Genomic DNA, 20990 nt, shown 5'->3' on the forward strand with positions numbered 1-20990 from the left:
GAGCATCTCTGGCCATCTGGATGCCTTAATATGCTTGGGTTTTAATTACTGCAATGACTTTACTTGTGTGACAGATGAATTACATGAATGCGACAACTACATAGAACTGTGTTTTTCCGATTTCATTAGCCAAAGGGCAGGGCGTAATGTTTATTGCCATCTGAATTGGATTCAAAAGGACGGACATAATACACAGCAATAATGTCATAAACACTCCATTTGGCATATGGCGTTGCTGAGCTAAAGCTGTCCTTGTGAACTTGTGCATTTGCATTAGGAAGTTAACTGCACAACTTTCAGAGCTTTGGAAACACGTTATGTATGTATGTTACGTTAAATTATGCCTCCTTTAATTACAGTCCCAGATTAGTCCTGAGAAACAAAACTCCATTGGACAGGACACATTAGCGCTGCACACTGCAAACAAAACCCTATGGGCCGGGCTAAGTTAGCGTAGCATGCTGCTAAGTTGCTGTCCTCATGCACGAGCTTTGTTAGCTGGGGCCTGGCTAAGAGGATTAAAGTTCCAGTTTGGTTCTTGCACATTTAAAAAATTGTTTCTGCTCCACTTCACACAGTGGCCTCTTTCTCATTGGAGAGCAGGGTCCTGTCGCCATAGCGACGTGCGCTGTGCAAGGCCTAACTAGCAGAGTCAGAAGACGGACTGTGTGTGTGTGTGTGTTTGTGTCTGGCTCTAGTCTCACAACAAAACACAAAACGCACCCTCTCTCCAAATTGGTTCTGTTTAAGGAGGCCAAAAAAGTGCAGCTGCGTTTGGAAGCTCCATAAAAACAAAACACAGACTTGTTGCAGCTTCTGAAGTATGTCTCTTTACCATCGTTACAACGTGGAATGGGACAATGTTAAAATCTCAAGGGAATGGCTGCTTGATACATTTTGCTTAGTAAAACAAATACACATGCATCAGCACGCGCGCATACACATAGGAATGTACCTCTTTTGAAATAAGCTAAATGCCAGCAGGGCTTTTATAATCTAAATTCCACAAGGGGTAAAAAGCTGTAGCATCCCTTCCTCCCACTGCATAGCTCACATATTTCCGTCTCTATTTCTCAAACGCTTACCCTGGCCCCTTTCCACTGTGACTTAAGAGCTCCTTTTCCTTCCACTCAAATGTTCAACTCTCAATGGAGAGAATCAGCTTGAAAAAGGGCTCCAGACTTAGACCAACTATCTCTGCTCATGTACCCATATTATATCTGGCTTGTGTGACCCCTGACAGCAATTTGGCCATAGCAGCAACACCGTTGGGGGATGGAGACTGAAAGGGGTGGGGGCGGGTGTCTTTGACACAAACCAAAAACAGAATCAGTGAGGTCACCCAGGAAACTGCAAAGATAAAGGCAGCAGCAGATATGGGTATTAAAAATATTCATACCTTACTACAGGTACAGGTAATGCAGGAGTATGTATCATCATGTATCCACTGTAAACACTGACAAAAGACTTGCGCACATTTTTACTTACAGAAATACTCCCATGCCCATATTTACATCAAAAGCATTATTGCTCGCTGCAGTTTCATTTGTCCACACCAGCTGTTCCACCATCCCCTTTCTGTGCAAAATGCATTCTGAAGTTCAGCCAAAGCTAATATGTTTAGTATGTTTGTCTAATTAAGTGGGTATCTTCCCAAGATCACAGTCTTTCCCTCTTTTAAAACACAAAGAAAGAATTTCATTCATTCAAAAAAAAAGAATTTGGACAACCACTTGATTTGGCTAATTCTGAAGCCTCATATTAGCGTCAGCTGAATGCATTAATACACAGAACGGCCGGGGATTTTGTCCAGCATCACCTAAATTGGAGTAGCTGAAGGATGGAATCTCTTTGAAGCCAGTATGAACAGAAGGAATGATTACATTGACCAACAGCTCTTTCAGTAAACACGGCATGGGCATGCTAGTATTGTTTCAAAATAAACCTGACAAAACATGAACCTGTCCTTTGACATTAGAACCCACTGTAAACCCACACAAACACATCGCGGTGGGAGTATCGCTTCCAGTTTTACACTTGGTCTGGGCGAGTCCTGAGGCCTGGTTCACGTCTCAACATCAAAATGTCACCATAGCTAAGCCGTGGGTGTTGGAGTTGTTGTTCAGTGTCCGCACGGTCTGCAGGGTGAAACTGCCACGGTAGCTTGCACTTCTTTACACAAACACGAGTAGTGGCTGTCACTTTCTATTGCCCCATCCTCCTCCAACACAATGTTAATAAAAACAGCAAAATTAGCTCTTATTTCTCATCAGACATGACTACTTCTGTTTATACTCCTTCTGCACTAACAAAGTACTGTATGATGCTGCCACCTGGCATTTTGGCAGTTTTGTAGACTAAAAATGCAGACCTCTAAATGACCGTCACCTTGTAACCTCTTACTGACCTTCCATGGTGCTAAAGGCACCATGGGAACCCAGCATCACTCATTTGCATTCTGCATTGCATTTTAATATCTTCACAGTCGTGCAGGCCCACTTACAATAATGAATATTGTGTTTGTTTACATGTAAATTAAAACTAAACAACTTTTAATAAATAGTCCTATAATTGAGATTAGAATCAAATGCAAAAAAACAATAAAACTCTAGTCACCACTGCCACTTTTAAAGGCATAAACTCATTTCCAGACACCTGTAACTGCTTCATGTGATGCTATACGTGGTTTTGCCTGTTGTGCCTGGCTGTCTCGTTTACTCTCTGTAGACTAGTGTATGCCTTAGTCTGGTATCATGTTTCTTGTTCTTGTCCGTGTTTTATCATTCTTTCCTTTTGTTTGTGTCTCTGTGCCTGGTTTTAAGGTATGGTATAAGGTAGGTTCTTCTGTCTGTTGTTAATGTTATTTTATTTAATCCCAGCACCCTTTTCCTACAGGAGGCCTTAATCTCCTGCCAGATATTATTGTAAATTAATTAACTTAATTAACTTACCTGATGAAATAAAGGGTATATCAAAAATGGAAAGAAAGGAATGTGTTTTTTGGGCCTATAAGGTATTTTAACAATGACAAAAGGTGGATACGATGAACTAACGTACCTGGTCTCTGATATGCTGGACAGACTTCTGCAAGGCCAGGATCTGGTGGAAGAGGGGGCTCTGGAGCACTGATTTGAGCAGGCTGAGCTTCTCCTCAGTGGGCACCTCCCCCCGCTCCTTCAGTTTGGCCTGGAGACGCTCCACCGCCTGCAAGGCACGCTGTGTATCTGCAAGCCGTCGCATATTTCAGTGACAGCGCCGGCCGAAGTGAAGGAGTGGATGCAGGGAGATGAAGGCGTGGGAGAGATTGAAGTGGAGAGAGGTGATGAGGACAGAGGGTTTATCAGTACTTAGGCAAGAGATAGGGAGACAGGGAAGGGTGTTTGGACATGGCTTTATTTATACATTTAAATATCCTTATTTAATTTGACTTATTATGATGATAGGTTACAAAATACTCCATAACTGTTAGGTGTATGCCTTTAACATCTTCTTTATGTTTAACAATGACATGTAAATGAAGCATAGAGGAAGGACGAAGAGAGCCACACATCTCCTCCTGTGGGCTTAGCTAAGGCTGACTGGTGCTCAGCAGACCTTGCTATATCGAAATCACATAGCATTGGGTTTTGCACCAGAAGAAAGAAAAACGCAATTTCCAATGCGCTGCAGAAATAGCAATGTTTCCTATTCTGACTTCAGGGTCAATGGTGGGTTGCACAGGAGCACAGAACGGGTGTCAGGAGGAAAAGATAAAAGAACCGGGCCCTCCACAGTTTGTTTGCTGGACCCTGCATAAGCCCCACTATCGAGCAACTCCAGAGTGGCTTGTTAGTGAGGATGGGCCAGCCCAACGTCATCTGGACAAAAATGAAGCAATTTCGGAAGCTCACCAACTGTGACTAACACCTAATAGGGCGTGCATAAGGTCCAAAGCACTTTTTGCACTTAGAAGCTTTGTTGTTTGAACAAAGGCTGTAAACAAGCCAATAACACCCTGAGTCTCAGCGTTTGTTTTATTTCTTTTTTCTATTTGCCACCAGTCCTGCACAGGTAAGTGTATCATTTTCATTGTCCTTGCCTCAGTGTACATAATGAAGAGTCCCTACAGTCTGTGGCATGTATGTGTGTATCGGTCTGTTTGCGTTTTGTGTGTGTTCCAAAAGAAATGGAGGTCCTCGAGTATAGCACATGTGTGGCTGGTGTGTAATTTCTCCAACTTGCGAGTTACAATTGATAGTACATGGTCAACACGCCAGTCTTGGGAGTGACCACAGATTGCGGCTTTAAAGAAAGAAGCTGGCAGCACCAATTTGGCTCCACGCTTGACAGTTGGACAAATATATCTCTATGGGGACAAACAAACAATCAAGTATATGGCAACATTATCAGATATGGCAACACTGGCAGTCCACAAGCCTTGAACTGAATCCAGGGCATCTTACACTGGTTGAGGAAAAAACTCACAGCAAGAGCCAAATGCAGACGTAGAGCCAGCAAAGACGGATACTCAACTGACTAGACCAAACCCCTCTGCAAAAAAACGCTCCTTTTAGAAATGAAGATTAAAAAAAAAAAAAAAAAACAGGCAACATTTCATATAATTTGTTTTCTTGTTTATTATGGTAGTATTGAATCTTAATTAAACTTAAGTATTGGAAACACTAAAGTTCCGTCTGTTAAATTAGGAGAGCACAATTTAACATATAAAATGAATACATGTCCATACACTCCTTGTTACAACGTTTCCACAAGTATAATTCCCTGATGTATCTGGCTGCCATAAAACAGCAAAAAAAACTATTACTTACCCATTGTTTCTATCATTTTTAGAACTCCAGGTGAATGTGATTTCTCCCCATTAACTGCAATTTCAAACTCTTCCCTTTTTCAAGGCCTGCAAAGAACAACATAATGTGTTATGTCTTTTCCCTAACAATCAGAGAAGGGAATATGAGGGCAGAAATTGACTCATCTCCTTTATTTTTTATTTTTTTACTTTCTTATGGCGCTCTACACAAAACAGGAAGCAAGAGCTGGAGAGGCTCTATTCAAAAGGTCAACATGAAAGGAAAAATGGATTTATTTCCTTTCAGTCAGGGCCATATTTATCTCTTTAGAATGCTTCACCATAACATCACAGAGTAACCACAGTGCTGAAGAACTGTAGGCTATTTACCCCTGCGCAATGGTGCAGTGTGTCTGTCTGAGCTCAGATCTACTGTAGTTTGTTAGTTCCCTCATATTTAACAATATCTATCTATATAGATGGATTAACACCTGGTAATTAACACTCCTGGGACTTCATTCACTGCACTTTGGCAGTGGTTTTGTCGCATGCATGACATGTCTGCAGATGGTATTAAATAGGACTATCCATTTTACTCCTATCAGATAAATACAGCCATATTTCTTCCTGGAACAACATTCTGATTATAATATCATATTAAGACAAACAATCTTATCAGTTATTTTAAAGCTAGGGTAAATCTTTTAGGAATGTTTTTAGATATGTTTAACAGCAGACTACGTACATTTATTTTGCCATCAACTACATACAAGTGTTTCTAGCAGGCTGATTGGATCAGACAACCATACTGTGTGAATAAAGCCAGCGAAAGCCTTGACACACCTTTAAAACCTAATGGTAAAACAATGAAGCTGGTAATATGTACATCATAATTTGACCTGTGACTTTGTTAATGAGATGACGGCTGTCAGCTCCCATCTCAGGAACATCACGCTTTGACTTTAGAAGTGGTTTTTGTTACAACATGACATGACTCGGGGAGACATTACACGATTACAGGAGATTGGTAGGATAATCAAAAGCCCTACATAGACTCTTAGAATAGCTACAGTACATGTGGCAATAGGATCACAACAGTACTGGTTTGTTTATGTTCATTTCATTTGCTTGTTGTTTTCAAATGGACCGATGAGCTTTCTCAATACATCATGTGGCCGCTGTACTGTATTTGTCTTGGACCTGTACGTTATTGAATTTATTTTTATGTACTGGTGTAACATTAAACTTTTTTTTAACAGTTTTTTGTATAAATTGCTACAGGTAAAGATTTTTGTTCTGCATAAATCTAATTATCTTTCCAACTTGATTACTGCTACTGAAACTCCTTTTAAATGTATGACTGGCATCCAGTTCCAGACATAAATGGGCCTACAGTATATATTTCAGATTTAATATATATTCAAATACATATATACACATACATTCCTGTAATATTCCAACATGACCTTTAACAGTTAGCTTGTCTTTATAGGCTGACCTGTGCTGGGTATTGGTTTTTCTTATGTCATTACAATAATTTGGCTATGATAATATAAATATGGCCTACTAGGTGCTGCTTTCAGGGACATATGGCACCATGTCCATTCAAATGGCTTGAAGGTAACTAGTTTCTATTATTAAGTATTCTTATTGTTGCTATCCAGTGGCTTGTAATGATTCACGCAGGCCCAGGGATCTTATTAGCTACCGTTACAAAGTGGACTTAAACCCAAAACACGAGAGCTTTAAGATGGCATTTGCCTCCGAAGATAATCGTTGTTGAGGTTATGTGTGAGCTTTGCTGTGACCACAAATATTTAAAATAACAACAACAACAACAACAGGTTGTCATTTTACCGTGCAGTTCTTACTCCAAAATAATACGCAACGTCGGTCGAGTAGGCCACCTTAAGTCCCTATTTTATATTAGCTTATCAAAAAACAGGCGTTTGCTATTATACACGTTTGCGTGTTGGTGGCAAATCGAGTCCGTTTTGTTAGTATTTTGAATAAAGTCGCCAAGGCATAAGGACAATCCGCTTTTCTCAACTCCTCCTCCTCCGTCCCCATCTCATCCATGGGGCAGACAAGCAACAGGCTTCCGAGAAGGGGACGGTAAAGAAGTTAACTAGTATCGCTCGTTTGAGGCAAAACACGCCCAATGTCGCTATTTGTAGTACACAGAAAATACTTTAGTTAAAAAAAAAAAAGAGAGAGACGCTAAACGCAATTTAAATCCCGTCTTTCTTGCTTACAGAGAGCCGCCGACATCTGAATATTTTCCTCTAATTAGCAACAACGTAGCGAACAAAGGCGACTCTTGGAAAAAGCTGGGGTTGTTGTTACATCCCAAGAGCTTCCATAACGTTTCCCTCGATCGAAACTTGTGAGAAAATAATCACTTACATGCGTGTGGAGGCAGCCAGCGTCCTATCCTATCCTCTGTTGTCCTGTGGCTAACGGCGCACTGACTGGGGCTTAAAGATGGGGCGTAGTGTAACTCGATCCTCTGTGGACATTTTCAGCGATAGCGGCACCGAGAGTTGAGCTGGGACTGAAGCGCCGCTTGCTGGTTGTCCTGACATTTAGGCCTGAGGCTCACAGCTCCAGGAACTGGGATGTGGTCAAATAATAGAGTAGGCCTACTGAAACCATTCTTCTTAGTTATTTCATCCCCAAGAGCAGAGGTCCATTTGATACATTCAGGGGGGAAGCAATGATGGTCATCTCATATCTTGAACTTACAGGCGGTCCCCAGTAAAATGTGGAATAAGTATAATGCACCCTGTGTTTGCACTATGACATCAATCAATTACTACTCACATTAGATTATGAAAAATCTTATCATCATTTCACCTATAGCACAGACAGATATTAAATCTCACTGAGGACAATCTTTTTAGCAACTGTGCCTTTCTACCACATATCTCAGTGTATTTTAAGTAGTTTTAAGTAGTATGAATTCTGATTCAGCAGACTTGTTGTTGTTGTTTATTATTTATTATTATTACAACCATCATCATCATCTTGATCATTATGATCATCATCTTGATTCTTCTTCTTTTTATAATAATAATATTTTAATGTAGATTTTGTGGACGACCACTACTCCTGCACATTAAATCAATCAAAATTTTTAGAATGTAAGTCAATGGAACAATCTTCAAATCCTCTTCAAACCTACTCCACTTTGAAGTGCTTCTACTCCTTCATACTTTCAGCTACAGGCATCATTTCAACTTTATACTGGGCACAAGACTTTCAACTATTGTCACAGTTTGCCTCTCAGTCCCTTCCGGCAGCCATACACTCTCATTCCCTCTCAAACTGTCCCCATCTCGGTCCCCTGCTCTCTTCTCTCAGGCCATTTGCTTCCTTTCAACTCCCCAGTCCTGCCACCCTCAAGCTGTCCACCAGGTGCCCTCGGACTCTCCCCCATGTCCCCATCGCCCGACTGCCGCACCCATCTCCACACCTGTTCCCATTTCTCTCATCCGCCCTGCAGTTACCTGGCCTAATCTGCCCACTCCTCAACTGGTACTCATTCCCTCATTTGTTACTCGCCATGCATACCAGTCCACTTCCTTTGTTCTATGCTAGTTCATTTTTAGTGGCCTTGTTGTTTTGCATTCTAGTTTATTGGACCTTTATCTGACTACCTGCCTTTTTGTTGCCAGCCTGCGTGATATCTTTAGTTTTTGCAATATAGCCATTTATGTTGTTGCATAATTGATTGATGATTTGTAAAATCTTAAACATTTCTCGTAGACTAGTTCTCATTCCCACAATTCTTGCTGTTCATGCATCATTTTACACCCATATATTAAACTAATATTCAAGTGTAATAGGCAATACATGGCTGCATGCAGGTGAAAATTAAAGTACTTTTAGGCCCAGAAAGCACCTAGGAAAAGGACATGGCATGCTGATAAAACTGGGATTCTCTGTCTGCGTCCTGTTTATAGGATTACGCACTCCATTTCAGGCGGCAATGCGCCATGCTTATCAAATCTGATATGAGCTGTTACTGCCTGCCTGTTAACTCATGACTCAGACCTAATAGTACAAAAATAGCAATACTCTGATTATATTTGCGTTGTTTTCTTCTTCATTGTATGAGATGGACTGTTTCTTAGGTATTGGGTGGCCAGGCAGATGCCAGCAAGCTGTTGATCTGTGCTTTGACCCATCCTAGTCGTACTAACTTCTGAACGTTTTGTGGATCAAGACCCCAGAGGCAAGTAGGAAGGAGCACTCTGAAGTCACCCTGTAAGAAGTCATTTCAACAAGGGGGAAAGGGATACAAGCTGCTTTTAGAGAGCTGATACTGACGAAATCCCTTCACCATTTATATCTTTACTTACACCTCCCTCTTATCCACCCCATAACTCCCTTCTTACTCTGACAATAAGCCACTTTTATGTGGGAGGTCTGACTCAGTCAAACACTGAAAAAGACAAGAGATTGAAACAAGAAAGACAGGAAGAAACAACATCTCTGCTCAGTGCAAGGCAACTTCAGCATTTTGTATTTTTATACCTGCCTATCACAGGCCCTCAGTGGTAGTCATTGTTTGAGGCCGCTTCACGACATGAGACACCAAATCTGTGGTAACTGGATTCGTCAGTGTTTTTTTCCCCCCAGTCATTTATTTTTTCTCGCCTTCGCACGTATTTAGTGCTAGGGTTTCATTTCATTTGTTCATTTCATTTAACCCTTTAAAATGGACCAAGTCAGCTAAGTTTAAAAGTTAATTGGTGTATTTTGTGCCAGAAAAATACACCAATTAACCTATTATGTGGGGGGCCAGTGTAAGATGTTCCCCGTGAATACAAGTGTAACTAACATCATTAACAAAGGCACTGCCCCATTTAGAAAAGTATAGCGCATCTTAAAGACATGCTGACATGATTAATGCTATTAGAAACACTTGTGTTTGACAGGCCAAAATGTCTACTGTGTAAAATGTCCTAAGATAGTTGATATACAGTACATTGTGCCAGTCACGTTTACATGGCTTGGCCGACACTGCTTGATTGTAATTTAGTGTGGAGATTAACAGTGGAAGTGATTATTCAAGGTCACAGTGATTTAGCATTAAGATGACAACCATCTCAGCTATAAAAATGCATGATAATTACTCCATGAAAACCCACACATTTTCTTTAAAGGAACTTTTCAGATATCATACTCTATTGGATACCACCTACGTGTATGAAGTCATATGGTGTAATAAAGAAATACCCTGAAGGAATCGCAAATTCAATGACTGAGCCTTATTGGCAGAGTGAAAGCTGCCGTCGTTTGCCTGCCTTGATTTACTGCCAATAAATCAATCAACATTCAAATAGCCTTTCTAACTGTAACATCCCATATGACATAAAAAGGGTTCAAAGAAAGAATCAGACATCATGATAGTATAATGAAATTATAGTACATTTAGTAATAGTCTTATTGCATCTTGCAGCAATTTAGTGTGCTTTTAAACTGGAGCTGGGTCTTTGGGACAAGAAAGAACAATGAAAGGTTTGGGAGATTCAAGAGTTTGAAAACCAGAAAGTTATCCTGGTGCTCTGATGCTAGGGAATTCTAGATTTGTGTTCGTTGGTTGTCAGGGTCAGAGGAATGAAAATTGAAAGTTTGGCCTGATATGTTTTAGAGCAAAGGTCACATGGGCCATGGCTAATCAATAGGTCTGTTCCTGTTGGGAATGTGAATGTGCAGATGCCAATCTAAAGCAGCTATATTTTTTTCAGACTTGGAAAGGTTGTGTTGGCCACAAACTTTTTGATGGGGGTTGTGTCAGAGAAGAAGTCATAGGGTCATCAAAATCAATCATCTTTTGCGTCTTTAGAGCATGAATGTGCACACCAAATGTCATGCCAATCCAGACATAAAAATAAAATCAATTGTACACATTCTGTGATAACTACTGAACTGTAACCTTCAGTTTTCTCTGGTATTTAGCCCTCTGGTATTTAGCATACACAAATATGAAAGGTGGGTGTGATACACAAAACCCGTATAGCAAAGGTACAGTCCACTAGAACAGTGGTTTCTTAAAGTGGGGTCGGGGGACCGCCAGGGGTCCTTGAGGGGGGTCCAGGGGGTCACAATGACAGACTGATTGTAGCTTTCATACACTTTCTGTAATAAAACATCAAATGTGGGTCTGTAGTTTAATTTGTGACTTTGGGGGTCCTTGATATGAAAAAGTCTGACAAACACTGTTCCAGAATATCTGACTATTTTCCTTACTTTTTCATGATTTATATAGTCAAGAAATGTAATTATTAAATACATAACTCTCCTTGAGACCAAGAATTGTTCTCTCTTCTGAGTCATGCATTAGTAACAAAGAAATAAATATGAATCAGCGAAGGCGAGGGATAAATAGAACAGATTTTTGTCAAAAATGCACATTTGCATTTCAGACTTTTAATGTGTGATCAATAGGAGGTGCAGCGTGAATGAATGTAATTAGGGTCATTTGCCGTCAATGTGGGAGAGTTGGCAGGTGTGCAATCTCTTGCTATAGGTCATTGATTGTTAAGCTTGCATGGTAGCGTATTATTTGTTGCCTCCATCTTCTTTTCAAGTTTCTATTTCTGAGGAAATAACAATCTGGATCACTTGAAAAGCTTTGAGAGCCATACCCCCACAAAAACTGACGTCAGTATATCTGACAGCTTAAATTCAGGCCCTAAAGCTATATTCAACGTTGTGGACTGCTCTTGGTTTAATTTTGTTCTACCTGAATGTCACACAAAGTCAAGGGCTTTTGAATGCACCCTGAGTCACAACAGGTGAGATACTTGATGAGGTTGGAATAAAATCTAATGAATGAGATGCCCACTCATTCTTTAAATGCAAACATCGGTCACTGCTGAGGACAAGAAGGTCACATCTGGTTGATTTACATAATTTAGAACAAGTTTGTGCCTCACACCTAATCATTGTCTACATATATTTGAGACTGCATTGATGCTAACATTCAAGTCACAGAGCTATAGCATCTGTTTTTCCCTCAATGATAAATTGGAAGTCAGACTTTGAAAACACCACAGGTCATTTAATGACACTAACTGCTGTTTTGAAGACATGCCCTGGTTCCTCAAAGAAAATTCAGTGGGCTGCAATAACGATGTGTAACTTGTTTCCCAAACTGTGGTCACTTTTTTGCAGCTGAACAACGCTGATAGCTGGAAGTGGCATCAAGTGGTTCATTGATTTATATTGATATAATTTTGCCTTATTTTTACAACTTCAGATCATGATGAATTTCAAAACACAATTTCTGTCCATACAACCTGTTCCAAATAACATAAAGCTTCCAAAACATTGAAATATTGATTAAAAACAGTGAATATTGATCTACATTCCTGTGACCAAAAGCACTCCCACACTCCCTTTACAGGCCCTAAACTTGAGCAGACAAATCTTTTAGTATACCGGTATGTCTTCTGTCCTTCATTTTAAGAGAGAAACCTAACAGCTCGGGGGGGGTTGCACAATACCAATATGGCGCAAGCGGCGCTCTTTATACACACAGAAAACTGTTTTTGGACTGAAAACAGCAAAACGGCAAAAGTAAGTCAGCGGTTGTAACTGTACATATCGGTGTGTTTGTTGTTATTATTATCCGGCTAATAACTCTGTGAGTTTTGGGATTTGAGTGATATGAGTACACAGCTGATCAGAGCAGGAGCTGAGCTTTCTTTAGAGCGGTCGGACTGCGGTGTAGGATGAGATGAGAGATATCTAGAAGGCAATAATTGCAGCCATGTACAGTGATTACAGAGCGATTTATGTTTGCTATAAGTTAATTTAGATGCTTGGTGTCTGATGTGTGTTTGGTATGGATAAAAATGGTTGGTTTGACGTTCTGGCTGAGCTTAACATTACAGTACGTCATTTAGTTCTGCATGAGGACAGAAAGTTGCCCATAATATCAAATACCTAATAGGCCTACTGAATTCTTGAGAGGAGGTGCTTAGATTTGTACAGTAGCTAAAAAACTCTTATAAAAAACTTATGCTGTGTCTCACTTCGTGCACTTCCATACTTACACTTACTATTTTGAGTGTGTAAGTGCGTTCACACTGAGAAGTATGGCAAAATGCAGTGCAGTGCACTGAGAGTACCCCGATGGCATAGGCGGAAATCACGGGGGGGACGGGGGGTCATGTCCCCCCCTTAAAAACCATCAAATAATATAATGGTATATACTTTGAATAATTGTGTAAATAGTAACAATAACATTAACAATAAAAACGCAAACAGGGCAATAAAAGTGCGTTGTAAGTTTAGAAACATTTTGAGACACCCCTCTCTTGCCCCTCACAGTGGTTTGGTCCACTGCTTTCTCTCTCACAGGAGTCCGGTGGCAGAAAACCAGTTAAACCGTCAGTAGTTGTGGAGCTCCAGTAATTTTAAGTAGGCTGGCAGAGCTGTTTAATGCACTTGAAAGATTGGATGAACTGATTCTTGTCTTTAATACAGATGCTGCTGAGTCAAATAAAAAAGTTATGATAACCTATTATTTTTCCATGAGCCCACTCAGTTATTATAACATTACCTAGCTTGTTTAACATAAAACTGCTGACAAATAACGTCATAGCAGACAGAGAGAGAAATAGAGAGAGAGAGATCGACAGACAGAAAGGTGTAGGTGTGTACTTCTGTGTCTAAGGGGAAAAGCAAGGTGAGCAGATTACTGTAGTTTGTGATTAAACTCAAAAATAAATAGAAGAATTAAGGAAAATTAAAACGGTGTTCAATTTATTTTCAGCTCCCTCCAGTGAAAATGCTAATGTTATTTTATAATCAATGTTTCATTATGACCATACAATTGAATGGACCTCAGTGAGAATAGCTAACGGCTACTGGTGCTGATGGGGATCCTAATAAAAATAGATTTTTCCATTAAATAGTTTGTGTATGCTGTCAATTATAGTTCTTAGAAAGAAAGAAAATCGGAATCGGCCAAAATCAGAATTTGCAGGTCAGACCTTTTAAAAAATCATCAATAAAAAATGTTAAGTGATGTTACAGTACATTATTTTTAGTTCTGCATGAGGACAGGAAGTTGACCATAATATCAAATAGCTAATACAGTAGAGGAGGTGCTTAGATTTGTATAGTAGCTAAAAAAAACTAAACCTACACTTTTTTTGTTTTCTTTCCCAGAGTTGATGCCCCTGTCATATAAAAGTGTTTAGTAACGTTAGCTGGAACCGGGGCACAGTTAGCTTAGCATTAATTTGCGCACAAGCGGCAATGCAAAATCACATTTTATGGTTTTAGGAGGAATTATGCGCTGTCGCTTCCTGATGAAAAGCAGATTACACATCCTCCCAATACTTTTGTTCAGAGTCTCCGCTGGCTGCGACCTCAATGTCGAGACAAGACTTGGGGAAGTCACGTATTATGTGTATGGTGTATCTGCATATTGAGGACAGATAAAATAAATGAGATACACTGTGTTAATTAGTGAGCTTTAGAGGTGCTGGTAGGCATATTTTTTTAACTTTGGAGAAAGCAGGCTGTTTTCCCTGCCCGCAGTCTTTATGCTAAACTACACTAAGATAATTGCCTCCCACTTTCACCAGTAAAGCCCTGAGATGAGAGTAGTATTGATCTTTTCATTTAACTCCAAGAAAAAAAGCAATATGACTATTTCCTAAAATGTTGAACTATTCCCTTCATAGTTACAGTCAAAGCAATTAGCCTAAGTCTAATTTACTGAAGTGACTAATTTCAAGCTACAATTCATCAAGGGAATTATTATTTTTCTGCTCTTTTCTGTTTAGACTGACCACAGTTACTTTCTCTACATTTCAGGATCCCCACATGTAATGAATGTGTCTTGACTCCATATCATTTAGTTATACAGAAACAGTAGAAGCACAATTGTATTTGCTTCCCAGTGATCTCATCTGTAAGGGAATTGTGTGGGAATCCATAGGACCAATGAGAACTCTGAAACAGGAGAAGAAGAAGTTGGATGTGGATCACTCGTTATTGTCTGTTTGAATTTCTGTAGATTTGAACTATTCTCTCCCAAACTTGCCTACACCTTTAAATAACATGAATAGCAGTAGTAGCACCGCTAAGATAAACTCAGCTTTTCAAAATAAACTTTGAAACAAGAGGGCAAATTTTGCATTTTCGGCAAAAAATGGAGTGCAACTAGCAGAAACTATTCTAAAAGCACTGCAATGTGGGTAGAGGAAGTCTCTTTTTAGCACAAAGCTCCAGTCTTTTCCCTTTGTCGTGTCTCTGTGTATGTGCTGCTGTGTTTTCTGCTGCAGTGATTTTTCAGTCATGTGGGGGTTTAAACACAGCAAAGGTCAAACCCAAATCTCAAGGAACACACAGATACACTGTAGGCGTTTATGTGATTATTATTAGAACTCATATTATTATGGTGGTTAGATATGTCTGACACATGTATACACATGCAAACACAGACAAATCAAATCTTGTTGATATAATCAGTATTATTATAGTATAGTATTATTATTATAGTATTATATTATAGTATAATTACTGTGACGGTCTATTGTTAACAACAACTAGCACAATTTATGTGCAACTAAACATTGCACAGAGCTTCAGAAACTATGCTAACCAAAGTGAAAAAATTAATAAATAAACAAATCAGAAACTTTAAAACACACCCAGCAATAATGAATGCAGAGCTCTAATATCTTTTCTTTCCTGTTTCCCACACACTAGCGGGCACACACACACAACCTTTGCCTACATGACAGTAGGTGTGTATCTAGCCTCGCTCCCACACACTGCAGACACACAGACGCTCCCGCTCACCCAATAAGAACGGGGAGGAGAGTGACCCATCGATCTGGCTTTTAATTTTAGTACATTCAATTATACTCTCATTTTTTTGAATTTGTGTCAAAATCATTAGATCATTATTCATTAGGACACAAATGAATCTGAAGTGGATAGCAGCAGGATTTTCTGAGAGGGGGATTGTTGTCGCCGATTAAATTATTTAAAAAATCCTATTTGGGCTGACTCCAGTGTGTCTTAGTCATCATATGAATGAGATTAAAAAGAGAAACCTTTACCTTGATCCAAAAAGAGGCTGATACATACATGGACACCTACACACTTGCACACACGAATACAATCAATCACGACCAGCCTGTTGGACGGCTCTATGTTAACTGACTCATGACAGTGTGGACTGCTAGGCCAGCTTTAACCATTCTTGTTTTGAGCCATTTAAGTTAGTTGTAAGTCAACACATTGGACAGCATTGGTTAATGATTGTTTTTTTGTTTTTTTTTGCTGTATTTCATATTTAAATTTGTGGGCTTGACATTGTTGCTGAAGACTTTTGCTAAATACTGGAAAAATCCCTTGTTGAAGAATTCAGGCTCCAGTGGGTGAAAGAAATGTAGGTGTTCCTTGGTGAAGTTTATTGCAGCTGATGTAATGTTGGATGTAGGCAGGCATGTTGTGCCCACTGACTGTGGGTAGTCAAGTTAAATACGAACAACAATTCAGCACATTAGAAAGAGACGTCTACAAAATAGGTTTTAATTATGCAAGATACGGTATTCACATGCGTTATGCGTTATTCGCTGTAATCACTGGTTGCAAGTCCAAAATGCACCTGATTTTGTTGTGTCTTTGTGTTTTTTTTATTAGCTGAGCTTGCTTGAGCTGTTTTGAGCAAACCCTGCCCTCATAAGATTAAAACACAGCATTGATCATTTGTTCAAATGCCTAAAACAGTGTATGTTCAGGCGTACCTGACAAAGATTTCTAGTTGCAGTGTCACTTATGGCTCTTTACTGTTACAAAACCTCTTAGACAGGGGGTCAAAGTGGACAGGTCAAGAACAGCTGTGAACAGGGAGACGTTTTCTTCTGGCAGATTTTACCTTGATCTGGATAAGTCTTTCCCTAACCTAAACCAAGTCACATTGCTTTTAGACATGAACATGATTGTTTTCTGTTTCCTTAACCAAGTTGTTTTTAATCAAACCATGCTCTTTCCTGACCTTAATGTATGTCAGCTGAACAGCAGCCGGTGTGGCCACAAGTGGCAACTATGCTAAAATATATTGTAGCACAAGTAGATAAGAGTCATAAAGTCAACAAACTGACTCAGAAATGTAATTTACACAGACTCATGTAGCTAAAGGTTTCTAACATTTGCTAACATTAGCCACCGTGCACTACTGGTCGTATCATGCAAATTAATTGATGCTGTAGCAGCAAAGCCCTTAGTGTATTGAACCTTTCTTTTTTCAAAAGTTACATAGCATAGCAGTAATTTCTATTACTTAGCCTAACCAATACAACCACAATGGTGGTTGCAGATCAAAAATGTCAAATACATCTTACAAATATTCATATCTAATGATTTTGGACACTGGGAAATGATTTCATATGGGGGAGTCAGATCTGAAAAGTGGCGTTTTGGGAGGCACTGACACATTTTGTTGTTTAATTTGGAAGACTTGTTTTTGAAGCGCAGTGTCTTGTTGATTATGTCACCTATATGATAACCTTTTACCTAGCATTTTTTTAACTTTTATTCATAATATCACTGACACTTATTTTCCTTATACCCACTTTCCTACACCAAGTGCACATCCACACAGTTCCCCACAAACAGCTGAAGAAGAGTGTCTAGTTGTCTAAGCACTTTAAGCACTGCTGCATATGTAAGTGTCAGCACTGTGGAGATGATAATTCCTAGGCTTGCTAGCATGGATAAACAGGGAAAATGGCTTCTACATTATTGGATTCACTTTGCACAACAACTGTCCCCATAAGCCTTAATTTTCCTGAACAGCTTTATATTTGGCAGGAGTTTCTTACAACAGCGTAGTGAGTGGCTGCTGTACAGAGGTTTTATGGTGCCGTGCATCACTTTATGGTGTTCAATTATGACTATGTCTCAGGTGCTTAACTCTCTGTATTTAGTAAATCCGTTGTTGGCAGCTGGACATTTAGCATTAGCATGTTACACTCACAATTACACATACTGCCATAGAACTGAAATGTTGGTGTTTGCAAGGAAACAGACATTGAAATGAGTTTGTCGTTATACAAATGACTTGGCTCAGAAACTGGTTGTTACATCTCCGCCCCCCCCACCCCTTTCCTTTTGCAAATTTTTATTCATTAACATTCCATAGAGTTTAGCTTGTGGCTTACTTAAATAAAACTGTGACAGGAAAAATGTAACAGGATTTTTCAATATTTTTTCTCAGTTTGCTCTTAGGAAATATGCGTTTGTGAAACCAAATACATTCCTACATACATACCTTGGCTCGCATAACATTGTTAATAGTACTGTTTCGAAGCCTCGAATTTGGCATTTTAGCATTTTTTGGAACCAGATGTAACCATATTCGCATGAGAGGATGGCACAAGCTAGCTTGGGAAGCAAGGTGCATCTGTGCTTCACATTAACTGTGATGTTAATTGGGATGCTAATTTTGGATAGCCAAAAAACAGGCTCAAAACAAAATGTACTTAGCCTACTGGGGAAAAAAATTAATAGCCGACTCCTTATAGTAACTTTGGGGCCTGCAGTGACTGTACTTGCATGAGAGGGTGGAATTGGGGAGGAGCAAGGGTTTCTAACTTATGGTTTGTTCAGACTACCGGTGACAAAGCTACGGGCTAGGACAGTACCCACTTGTCACTGGAAGGGGCCAGGCCCAGTTATGCTTAACTTAAAGAGGTGAGTTATAAAGAAATTCCCCCCCAGTACTGACAGTTGTCATGATTGGGGAAATTAGCTATATGGACCAAAACCGTTTTCTCTTTTTTACGAGGCTGTAAACATTTTTATTTCTGCTGTAAAATTGGGCATTTTTTTCACAGTGTCCTCAAGTGGCCACTTACATTAGCTTCATTTTTCAACTCCGGTGGTTGCTGCTTGGTTCATATCTGGTGCACCCCTTTCACACAGGTAATCACGTGATCGGCTTAATAATATATTAATATATAATGTAAAAATATTGATAATAGCAGCTTTAACGTTGTAAGTGAGCCCAAGGTCCAACTTATGCAAAGCACCGATTTAGGTTATGGTAATGAAATAGGTCTCAAACCCTCTGTTTTTCTGTGTATATTATCAATTTTAATAATGATATTGGTATCATGATGGGGGTGTGTGTGTGTGTGTGTGTGCGTGGGTGTTTAATTTGGTTAAATAAAAAATGCTTCACCTCAAAAATTGAATTAATACTAATTTTGCAATTTAGAAGAGGCATCTGAAAATGAATACAATCATTTTGAATTCCTGGAAGGATACTTTATTTCAAATAAAAGTTGTTTTTTTTAATTTCTGGCAGCAGTAATGTCTTGAGGACACTTTGTTTTGAATTAACATGAAGAAATCTCTCCCAGCATGAAGTAAGGAACAAATCTTTGTGCTGATCCACTTACTGTAAATGGTAGGCTGGCATTAACAGAATAAAAGGTAGCTTTTATGCTGCTGACGGGGATACTTTATTTCTCACAGTTAGCTGTTCATTGTAATTAAACTGCTGTTGATCAGAGCTTTTTCTTTGTTTTACAACTTGGAATAAGAGTTTCTAAGAACATATGTCTTGAATCATTTTTGATTTGGAGTTTAAGCTCCCCTTATTTTTAACTTTTCAAAAAGGAAACTGCTATTGTCATGCAGTTCAGGGACGTTTCCTGTCACCTTTAATGATTTTCCGTCTTTGTCTGCAGTAAAACTAGATATAGTAGGGTCTAACTTGCCTTCATTTCCATGTTTTTGAAATGCTTTTCCATTTCAGTGAAGGAGAGCAAAGCTGTTTATACTTTAATCATGAAGTATCATGAAGAGTGTGTTAATCAGAAGATAAAAAGGAACTGATCTGAATCTGACTAGTATTCTATTAGTCTGTAGATATCTGCATCTTCAATATTGGTGTAGTATTCATGTCACTGCCGATGTGGACTGTAGTATTTTTTGTATATTTTATGTAGCTGAGATGGCAGCAGTATATCGCATGGCACTTATGGTGTCACTTTGAAGCTTCCTGGTTTATGCAAGTGTAATGGCAGGCAGCTTTGGTCAGTGCCCTACCTGGAGAAATCCATTTGCTTCGGGAGAGGGGTGGGGTGCATGGAAAGCAGTGACAGGGCGAGATAATGCTGCATCTTTTCAAACGCAGGAAGCCGGTTATTTTTCATTGGGGTGTTCAGGAGTTCAAGGTGTTTTTCAGACAGGGAACAAGAGCAAAAATGTGCTTTACCAGGCCTGTGTTCATACGGGCTCATTAGAGGAGTACTGGGTGAGTGATTGGATGATTACTTGTTATTGTTCGATTGTAATTAGGATTATTAAAGTGATTAATTAGCTGTGGGTTGGATGCTGTCTGGCTCCAGCTGGAGATGTGCAGCTGGTGCAGCGTCCAAAGGTCATCATACTTTCCTTTTTTGGTTGTGTGTCTGTGTGTTGTTTTGATCATTGGATTTTCATCAAATTGGTGTTATACTTGGGTACAATTATTTGAAGCAATTTTAACTTAGTGTTTTATGGCATTTCCGGCTGAAAATGCAGCCAAAGGAGCAGCTGGAATTAAATGTATTGTTATAATAACATGGACATTCGACATGCCTCCAGCAAGTTGATCTGTGTTAATCATAGGTTTCCAGCAAGAAACACTTCCTTGACTTAACTGTTGATGGTCAGCTCTTATACTAGCTGCATTACATTAGAAGCACTGAATCTTTTGAGAGAGAGAGGCAGTAGCCTACCATGAATATTGCAGTCACATGCGCACAGAGAGAGTGCAACATAACATAGGTCTCCTTGCCAGCCAGACAAGCTAGACTGTCGGTGGAGAGGCTTTGGTTTGTAGCATGTTATCTACTGTTTGCTGCTAGGTGGAGCCCGAGTATACGGCGAGAGCGGCAATCCACATCCGAGTTTTGCCTCTCACCTTTCACTGGCTCTCCAAACCCTCGGTCTCCATACAGAATCACTCTACAGCCAGTGCGCACAATTGGTTTGTCATAGTCGCAGAGGGCTCTGTTTTTTGGACCCAAACAACTTAGATTCCTTTTCTCCCCTGTGGGGCTTTTCTCGCAACCCCCCCCCACCCACCCCCTCTTTCAAATTCTTCTGGATACTCTTTTTTTTATTTTTTATTTTTTGGTGCGTGTTTGTGTGCGTGAGTGGTGTTGGCGTT

The 20990-nt window shown here is 39.6% G+C and overlaps 1 protein-coding gene across 14 annotated transcripts in view; it reads right to left on the reverse strand.

Moving 5' to 3' along the window:
- Window positions 1-7337, reverse strand: part of LOC123981186 (multiple PDZ domain protein-like) — a 53020-nt gene extending 45683 nt beyond the window's left edge. For 10 of the 14 annotated variants that reach the window (XM_046065897.1, XM_046065898.1, XM_046065889.1 and 7 more), the window contains exons 1-3: window positions 7193-7337; window positions 4809-4894; window positions 3058-3224 (exon numbers count right to left, since the gene is read on the reverse strand). In XM_046065897.1, coding sequence (XP_045921853.1) covers window positions 3058-3224; window positions 4809-4824 — 183 coding nt within the window. In that variant the 5' untranslated portion in view covers window positions 4825-4894; window positions 7193-7337. The remainder of the gene's footprint in view (window positions 1-3057; window positions 3225-4808; window positions 4895-7192) is intronic. The other 4 variants (XM_046065900.1, XM_046065895.1, XM_046065899.1 and 1 more) reach the window with 1 other exon arrangement.
- Window positions 7338-20990: the final 13653 nt, after the last annotated feature.

The sequence above is a fragment of the Micropterus dolomieu genome, linkage group LG12 (genome assembly GCF_021292245.1).
Source record: "Micropterus dolomieu isolate WLL.071019.BEF.003 ecotype Adirondacks linkage group LG12, ASM2129224v1, whole genome shotgun sequence".
In the NCBI taxonomy this organism is placed as follows: domain Eukaryota; kingdom Metazoa; phylum Chordata; class Actinopteri; order Centrarchiformes; family Centrarchidae; genus Micropterus; species Micropterus dolomieu.